Here is a 9,918-nt window from a genome sequence, read left to right as displayed (position 1 = left end):
AGTGCCAAATGTAAATTGCCAGTTCAACTATAAAATCACAAAACAGCATAAGTAGGTAAGAAAAAACATTATAAAAACATACCTAGAGAAAGAGCATATTTAAATAGCATACTTAAAAACTGAATAATCATAGTTTATCCTAACTGCCTTTGGTTTCCCGTTTGGAACACATCATGTAAAACACAACACAAAAGCATGTTCTGAGACAGTCTTTGCTGAAACATCATGTCACCTGAGGTCAGGTTGGCAGAAGAAGAAGAACATTTCCATCAGGTTTAAAATTCTTTCAGCAAACCAAAATATTACCCATCCATAGGGACACAATTAGTAAACCTGCTTTTGTGTTTGTTTAGAATAATTTGTATATTGGTACATATTGTATATTTTACATGGTTTATCTCATTCAGTTATTGTAAAATACAGGCTAAATGTCGATCCTCTTGTTCCTTCTGTCACCACACAGATGAAATGACAAGTCACCATTTCTGGGATTGTACCTTTAGTCAGACTTTTTGGTATGACCTTAAACTTTTTTAAACATAAAATGAGATACTCAAATCAAATTCAAAATTGATTATTCTGTTTGTTGTATTTTTTTGCCGTCAAGAAAATGTTATAAATCTAATTTCTTTATAAGATAAATCCCATAAACACAACAGCAAGTTTGCAAAACAGAAACCCAACCTTACTGTCTTCATCATAGGTCTTCATGTCCTGCTTCCTTTCCTACCTAGACACACAAATACTGCTCAAACTATAAAGCTGTGAAACCTAGAGCCTTTTTACTTATTATTATTTCTTTATGTTTTTGTAAATTACGTGTCTTTTTTTTGTGTTACGGTCTGCGCACTACCTCGAGCACGCATTGCCTTGTTACTGTTGTTGAAATGGTAAACACAAATAAAAAATAAAAAATTTGCAGAAGAAGAAGCTCTTTGCTCCGCCTTTTCCGGCCACAGGAACCAATAATCGTGTAGCTTTTATTCTTCTTCCTTAGCTACTGTACTGACAACACAACATGTGGAAGTCACATTAATGAACAATACAAAACACCGCATGCTATTAATCTTTCAATAGATTCAAAGTCTGAATAGGTACTGTACGTTTGATTTGAACGTTAGCTCACCGATGCAGGTTAGCTTAACGTTAGCTGTTCATTTAGCATCGGCACCTTGCTTACCCTCAGAAACATCTAACGTTGCTGCTCAGCAGGTAAGTTAGGAAGTGATTTAACTTTGTTTTAATAGAGAATACGCCTTCCTTTTCTAACTAAATCTCACCTTGATATAGTTAATATAACAGGCGTAACTTTGTTGGTGGTTACATTTATTCAGAACAATGCTGAGAAAGGGAACCAACTAAGTTAACGTAAGCTAGTGAGTTGGCCTCAAATTACAATAACAGCTTACAGCTGTAGAATAAAGTTATCGTTAACTGAAGTCTTAAATATCATTTAACAATACTACCACTGGTGTATTAGTGTGTGTCCATCTGTAATGGCTTTCTGTTTACAGTTGCACCTTAATAACATAACGTTAGCAATTAGCTCCACACCTGAAACCTGAAATTAAGTGATTGGTTCATCGACAGGAAATTTATCGGTAGCTCCTTTTAGAAATAGGAGAAAAAGTCATTTTTCAAGCATAAAATACCAATGCATCCTCCTGTTGATCAAATGTGAGAACTTGTTGCTTTTCCTTGTCTTTCATTATAGTAAACTGAAAATATAATTTAGATTGGTCATACCAACAAAGCCATTTGAGGACTTGGACTTAAGACTGTGATGGGCATTTTTCATTTGATGTTTCATTAACTATTTATTTTATTTAATTTTAGAACAAACGATTAATAAATAATCATTGGCACATGACCTTTGCAGTTTAGCAAGGGTAATGTAAGTAAGTTGCCTGCTGACACAAACATTTTTCTCCCTGCAGGTGGAAGTCATACACTGAGCATCAAAGCGAGTGATAAAAGGCAGCTATATCACCTGAGTCTAAGTGCTTTGCTGATTATGGATGACTTGAGAATTGAGCTAGGGACTCTTGAAAACTTAGAGGATGACAATGATTCCTCAGATGACAACTCTTCAAAAAGAGGGAAAAAATATAAGCTCCCTCTGGTTAACCCCGTGTGTGTAGGTGAGTTGTACAGAATGTACCTACATACATTTGCTCTTTACAATATAGAACCTGTTGGAGATAGAATGATAAATTATGTGGGCTAAGATATCGCTATCGGTGTATATATTGGCTATTAAATATAAAATGTTATAGCATTAACATCAAAGATATAATGCGTGTAATTTAGATGTCGATGTCTTCAAGATCGTTGGGATCAGCCTATAATGTCCAGTATCAGTCAAGCTATAGAACCTGTGGTAGTTAATCATTTTTATGACAAATGCCTTCCTGTCATCAAATAATAACTTTGATTTTTTTTATCTTTAGAGACACCTAAGGAAACTGGGTTTCACCAGACTACCAGAATCTGTCTGGAGCAGATCAGAGAAGCCCTGCTACATCACAGATGGCAAGAGGCAGCAGAATATATGGCATGTTACCCACAAATGTTAGACGACTCAACCAATGGCACAGCTCAACAGCATAAGGAGGTAGGTTTGGTTTTGTCTGTGTTAGTATGTTTTTGTGTCACACAGGCAGTGAGACACCAATTATACAATTTCAATTCTGAGACAAACGGATGACTAGACATAAATCCATAGTACAACTTGAACAGACAATACTTTGACCTCTCTCCAAAGTAAAAAAAAAACACCGCCACAAAAGCCATGCTTCTAAAAATACAATGTAATTCTTTTTCATCATCCACTCAATATAATTTAGCTGAAATTGCAAATTTGAGTCTGTTTTTATAAATAAAGTACTGTGCAATTATGTAAACAGTTTGATAAAAGACTGTACGCAAGTTTCCACATCCTTGATCTTAACACTTTTTTTGCAATTTGCTATCCCAGCTTATTTGGCGCATCAGTGCTGAGATCCTTCACCATCACCCCAACTCAAAGATGGAAGACTACAACAACATCTATGAACGAATGAAACACTCTGGAGTTAGACATTACCTGATGGTATGTTAGCTAGTAGACCTGACCACACAGTGCACAGTTTTCATGTGGACTTACTTCTTTTTTTTTTTTTCAAACATTTGATTTGAGGCCTTTGCTTCTCTAGATTTGTCTTGAACAATCGTTCCACCTGCTGCTTAATGGTCACATCGAGGATGCAAAGCGTCAGCTGTCTGTCGCTGAAGGTTGGAGGCATGGGAAGGAGTCAGCAGTTCAGGATCAGAGGGCAAAACTTATCCAGGCCTACAGGAGTTTGCTGGATTATATCATCTGGTGTGACAAAAAGTGTACACAACCCAACACTGGTAAGTGGATCTGCAGCTTCACACCCAAAGCATTTATTATTTACCTGGATCCCTTACACAACCTCTTGTGTGATGTCACACTGCCACCTACTGGTCAGACCCAGTTACTACTCTGGTAAAAAAAGAAGAAAAGTGATGAGGTTGTAGGAAATCTATTTGTGTGTACACTCTTTCCACTAAATTCCCTCTAATACGACTGATGATTTGAATCTATTTACTTTTTGTAAATAATGAGAAGTAAACTGGTCCTCTGTTTCAGATGATCCAGACTTTGGTGACAACCCTGACATGCACAACTACTTCAGACAAGCCTCTGTGAATTTAAAGGAGATTTTAAAATATCCTGGCGTCTGGGATCCCTTCATACTGAGTTATGTTGAGGTAAGCACTCGTTTGCCACAGGGAATGAAGATTAATTATAGAAACATATATATTTAACATCACAAGATGAAATAGAATTGACTAGAGCAATCCAGTCAATTGACAGAAAATTCACTGCATCTTATTCCTCAAGTGTGGTTTTCTTTGATAATATACCTAAATTGTGTGCTAAAGAGTAGATAGTAAACGGCAGATTAATTGATAATTAAAATAGTTTAAGCCCTTCTATACAGTTTGATATCATCAATGTGTTTCACGCTCAAGAAACAACAACTTTCAGGCCCAGTTCAACATCTACTTATTGTTTAACTGTTTTTTTTATTTTGGTAGATGCTGGAGTTCTATGGGAACCATGAGGAGGCCTTGAAAGTCCTTAATGACTATGCTTATGACAGCAATTTCCCCCCCAATCCCAATGCACATGTATATCTGTACCAGTACTTGAAACGGCACGATACTTCAGAGAGGAAACTAATGAAAGCATTGAAGGTATAAGTGTATATAAGTGTATATATATCACTTAACCCATTTTTGCTTAGTTTCCACAACAGTTTCTAAAGATAAAACTGATATTTAAGAGCATATAATTAGAGTGTATACGTACTCGAGAGTACTTAATGTATTTATTGTTTTGTGTAATTTTATAACTGATATTAGAGAGAGACATGAAACTGTAGTAATGATCCTTATAAAGCCACTTACAAAAAAGTAGAACTTGTGCCTGTCTGTTATTAGATTTACAGTTAAGCACACAAAAACACATTGTGTGTAATGCATCCATAAAACTTTACTTTCTTGTCCCGTAGATCCTCCATGTGTTAGTCCCTAGCCATGAGTTGATGTTGGAGTATAGCGGTCTCCTGCTTCTGTCAGGTAAAAGCAGATTTGATCTGAAATTAAATGTCTTCCATTTGGAAAAACAGTTCCCAGTCTTACCAGATAATTAATGATAAACGGAATTAAAGTGAATCAAATTCATGTGAAGAAAAGTTTAATTTTAGTGGTAACTAAAAATGTTACTTTATGGGGTTTTAGAAAAGATTATTTTGATTGTAAAGTTTTTAATTAAAGTATTATCTCATTTGTTACAGCCATGTCTCCTTCTCTGTTTCATTATATCCATTATTGATGTGTTTTGTGTCATTTTTGCTGGTTGTGTTTTTTCTCAGAGAAAAAAAGTGACATCCAGAAAGCTTTAGAAGTCATTCTGGAAATGCTGGACTTTGCCTGCTGGAAGAGCAACCTAGACGTGTGGAAGCATTTAAAGACCATTATTCAAAAATTACAGATACAGTACGTACAAAATGTTTGGGAAAGTTCTATTTCTGATAAAACTTAATAGAGACTGCATGTTTTTTTTGTTTTTTTTTGAATGTCACAAATTGTCGTTGAAGGCTGTTCTGTATGTTTGTGTTTTAAAACAGAAAAGACTGGAAGAACGTTGTCTTTGAGAAAATGGCTGCAAGAAAGGACTGGTGGCCGGCTCTGCACTTTACAAGCTTCCACGCCAGCAAAGACTCTGAGGAGAACCCTGAGCTCGTAGAAGTGAAGGCATCACTGACAAAAATCCTTTGCCCAGGTAAGTGGGTTGTACATGGGCATAAAATCACTTCCTGCAGGTAGCTGGATGACTGGGTCAGAGCATCTCCAAACACTCTTCAGTGGTCAGTACCTGTCAAAAGTGACCCAAGGAAGGTTACGCTGGGTCATAGGCGACCAAAGCTCACTGATGCATATGGGAAGCGAGGGCTGTCCCATGTGGTCCGATCCAACAGACGAGGTACTGGAGGTAAAATTGCTGAAAAAGCTGATGCTGGTTCTGATGGAAAGATGTCAGAGTCCATGCCTTGACCCGTCAGGGCTGTTTTGGTGGCAAAAGGGAGACCTATATTATGACCAGCAGGTGGTCACAACACACTGAAAGAAAGAGAGGAGCACACTTTTTTTTTTCTCCTTATGTTCCTGAACCGTGAACTGTATAAATAAATAAATCTGCATGCGGCGAGTCCATGCATGATTTTAACAGCCGCTCACCTTCGGCTGCGGTCTCAGTCATGTTTGTCGCTGTTGCAAGTTTATCACCACAAGCTTGGCTTTCGGTTGGTTTCATCTTCTGGTATCATTTAACACTTCTCTGTACATTTTTTATTCTATTCACATGACTTGTCACTGATCGATCGCTGCGTTCCATCACATCAACTAAACGCTTTTGTGCTGTAGCAGCAATCAGATGATTTTACTCACGGAGCCTCCAGCTGCATCAGGTGTTAGTTGGTGTGATCGGCTGGACGTGCAGCCTCTCTTCTCCTCTGTTTGTGTCTTTAGTGTAGTTAAGTGACTAGTTTAAACAGACTCCTTACTCGTTTTGTACTGACGTTTTTGGAGAAGGTTTGCGACTCACCAATAAAGGAAAAAGCACTCGCAAAGATCTTTAAATTCAGTTTATTGATCGAAAGTTAACAAAATAAGTTTCTGTTAAATTAATTTCCCACAACTTATTAGGTCACTAAACTATTTCACTCCTCTCTCATTCAAATATAAAAAACTCCTAAGCTGTCTTTCCCCTCATAGGCTAATACTACCAGTGTGACTATATGATACAATTTCCCAATACCTTTTATGTAACAGTTATTTGAAACAAGAACAAATAAAATAGAAAACCTTGTTTGTCCATAATAACAATAAAAATAATAATAGTCTACCAAATTACTATATGGCTTCAGCAGGTGGCATTTTATCCAAGGTATCAAATGAAGTACTCAATTGGTATCGTTATCACTTTAAGGGTACTGGTTTTGGTACTGGTATCGTAAAATTTTAAATGATACCCAACCCTAGTCATAATGTTATGGCTGATCGGCTTATAGAACTTCTGATTTTAGTGCAACTGGCGACAACTAGTGGTAGAATGAAAATAGGTGCATATCAGACAACAAGGAAACCTGACTTTGTATTTTCAGATAGAAGTTTTTATGGTTTAAGGAAACCCTGAAGTTACAGGTAAAAAAAGAACTGGAAACAGTTTTAAGCGACAAGGTTTTCTTCGCAAATATTTTACCAATGACACGTGGTTCATTATCTTTGAAGAACTTGGTGTATTAATCAGTTTTTCCTTAAGTAGAAAACAATGTTTTCTACTTACTGTTTGTGATAATATTGATATGTTAAGTAGGTACTGAGTTTCATACTTAAAGTGTTCTCGCCTTTGTGGCACCATTTTCAGCTTTCAGCTAGTCTGAAAACACTGATCTACTGTAGATCTTTATGTAATTTTGCTTTACAGTTCATCAATGTCTTTTTCTTTCAGATCTAACGCTGAAGTACACAGCTGGACAGGGAACTAGTGGAGAGTAGACTTGAACTCACAGAGACGATATTTATGTCTTCACAATCAAGCACGGGCCTGAAAGGCTGTCGGAACAATGGAAAAACCCCGTCAAAAGCATCATGATGAAGAGCAAGAGTCTTCACGAATGCACTTTTGACATGAACTTTATTTCATTAAGATTTCTTTTTTTGGGTGTTAAAATATAAAGTTTCACTGACATACAGATTTATGTTCCAAAGGTCAAAACTGAATCTTTTTTTAAACATTGTTCGCTCACGTTTGCTAAACTGCACCTCGAGCTTTATTATCAAGGCACATGCTGGATCGTCCACTATGTGGAGCTGTTGTTCTGTACTTTAGCAGTGCGTCTCTGGAGGGTATGAGCACCTAATTTTGACAGAAACTGAGTGGAGCTCTGAATGCCAGTGTTCGTGTTGGTTTCTGTAAACATTTTAATGGAGCCTCAGCTGACCATTGACCGCTCTATGGGGGTTTTAAGGATACAAGAAAGTGTACGCCACTTGGTCTGAGGGATTTTCTCTCAGTCCGATTTTCTCTCAGGATTGTCTTGTTGGAATAATTAGCACAGACCTGTCAGCAAAGTGATAAGCAGATGTTTAAGTAAGCGGGACAGACCATTGACAGGTGGTTGCTGCTAATAGCGAGGTGCCTTCAGTAAAAGATCATATTTGATTTGTGGTCAGTTTTTACATGTGCTAATATTTTGCACACATGCAGTACACCCATGTCAATGCTGTCAAGCTTCCTTTTCACAAAGTTCTGACATTTCAGAGTACCTTGTGGAAAAGAGGCCAGTGTATATTTTCCATTTTCCATCTTTTCAGTTTCTGTAGAAAATATATATTTCTGTTCTTAACAATGTTTCTAATGGCATGACAGGATCCTGGACTTGACACGCTGTGCTTACTCTCCTTTTGGATGGATCCATGATATAAAGTCTTGCGTCCAGCAGCATGGCAGTGTTGGAATGGAAATGGAAGTGTTTATAATGATTCTGTTTCGGCTTGCCACAAAGTTGGCCATGCAGCAACTCAGTCAGCCGTACTGTTTGTGTGTGTGTGTTGTTTTGCAGTCATTACATAAACCAAAGCCCAAAGCACTTGCCCGACCACAGGAGCAGCTGCAGAAGGGATCTGGGAATATGCAACACATGTCGTTTGAAAATTAAAAACTCGGGGAGCAGTGAAGATGGTCGTATTAGGAGCTGGTCACTGCTTTGGATTGCGTCCTGGTTGTGACCTTTTAAGCTTTTTTTCCCCCTCAGCGCTTTGAATTTTTTAATCGCCCACACAGATGCTCAGAGTCATTGCACTGTTCCCTCTGTCTAGTGTGGCTCTGTTGGGAGTTTGGTTTCTTTCTCAAGGGCACCTTGTAAGTTTAGAGCTAATTCTTTTGTTCAGAGATTCATAGTGAAGACTCTCCTGTCTCAGGGTCTCTTGCGTTGAAAGATCACTCCACAAATGGAGCCTCTCGGGTAGCTGTACAACAAGTGTGATGTGAACAAGCTTGATTCTTGTCATCTTCTCTCGTCAAATCTGTCAACGAAGATCTGGCATGTGTGGGTTTGAGTTCTCTGACCGTAGCGGTCAGACACACTGGTGAACAGTCTGACCTCAGACGTGATCACAGATTAGGGGTCATCGAGACACACAAACAACACAAAGTGTCCCTAATGAAGCTATCGTCTTATTGTTTCTGCTGAGGCCGCAGCAGGGGTCTGGGGCAGGTCCTCGCTTTCAACAAGACTGTAACTAGAAATGTGCAGCTTTTGTTCCTCTATCGTCCATGTTTACTTTGTGTAGACACTGAGGTAGCAGAGGGCAACAAGGATAAAATAGTCTATCACAGTATGAGGAATTATTTATTGATTTGTGATATACAGTATCAATAAGCTGAGAAATATATTTTCTGGAAAATCAATTAAGAATTTAGCTATAATCGGTATGGGAAAAGTCTGAGCAAGTTTAAGAGTGTTTATATTAGCTTGTTCGTGCTAATATTGGCCTAATATGAAATAGGCTATATGGTGAGATGAGAAGATTGATACCCATTAATGTGACGACAACAACAATAACACAAGCAAATTTGTTAATGGTGACTGAGCAACAGAAGTTTATGATACATCCCGCATTAATTCATGCATTCAAGTATGCATTAGTTAAGCACTACTTAAGAATATGATTTATACCTTCATTATAAAGTGTAACCAAATAAGCTTATTCACTTTCTTTCTGAGAGAAGATTGATACCACTCATATCTGCACAATGAAAATGAAGCTACAGTTGGCTAGCTTAGCTTACCATGATGGCTGGAAACAGACTATCGCTCTGTTTGGAGATATCAAAGTCCTGTCTACCAGCCACTCTAAAGTTTGGTAATTAACACGTTATATCTTGTTTGTTGAAGCTATACAAAAACCTTTGTGTAAAAATGACGTGTTGTGGGGGTGGGCTTCATGCTAAGCTAATCGGCTGCTGGAGGCACCTTCATATTTATTGTGAAGTTATGAGAGTGGTACTGATCTTAAATCTAAATCTCAGCAAGAATGTGGATGAGGGTAATTCACAAAATGTTGAGCTGTTTCTTTAACTTTCAATTATTGTTATTGATATTACAAAATCCAGTATCGGTCGAGCTTTTTAGCATCATAGAAATCATACAATCAATCATTTAAACGCAAACATCATTCAGTACCCAGAAAATGCCATGATGCACACAGCTTTCCTCAAAATGATGATTGCTTTTATTTATCCTTTTCCTTTAAAACTTGTTTTTACTGTAAGAGTCTGGGAGA

General features: G+C 37.6%; 1 protein-coding gene across 1 annotated transcript; it reads left to right on the top strand.

Moving 5' to 3' along the window:
* The first annotated feature begins 1,001 nt into the window (after positions 1-1,001).
* Positions 1,002-8,642, top strand: taf1a (TATA box binding protein (TBP)-associated factor, RNA polymerase I, A). Its single transcript, XM_038727224.1, has 11 exons — positions 1,002-1,212; positions 1,938-2,141; positions 2,451-2,614; positions 2,978-3,091; positions 3,195-3,393; positions 3,653-3,774; positions 4,105-4,263; positions 4,581-4,647; positions 4,944-5,067; positions 5,199-5,353; positions 7,082-8,642. The coding sequence occupies exons 2-11, from the start codon at positions 2,015-2,017 to the stop codon at positions 7,126-7,128; spliced, it is 1,278 nt and encodes a 425-aa protein (XP_038583152.1). The 5' UTR covers positions 1,002-1,212; positions 1,938-2,014; the 3' UTR covers positions 7,129-8,642.
* The last annotated feature ends 1,276 nt before the right edge of the window (positions 8,643-9,918 follow it).

The sequence above is a fragment of the Micropterus salmoides genome, unplaced genomic scaffold, assembly GCF_014851395.1.
Source record: "Micropterus salmoides isolate LMB-PRFRI ecotype aquatic unplaced genomic scaffold, ASM1485139v1 Ms_hic_scaffold_18, whole genome shotgun sequence".
Lineage (NCBI taxonomy): Eukaryota > Metazoa > Chordata > Actinopteri > Centrarchiformes > Centrarchidae > Micropterus > Micropterus salmoides.
Note: the sequence above shows the minus strand (reverse complement) of the source record. Positions and strands in the feature narration are given on the sequence as shown.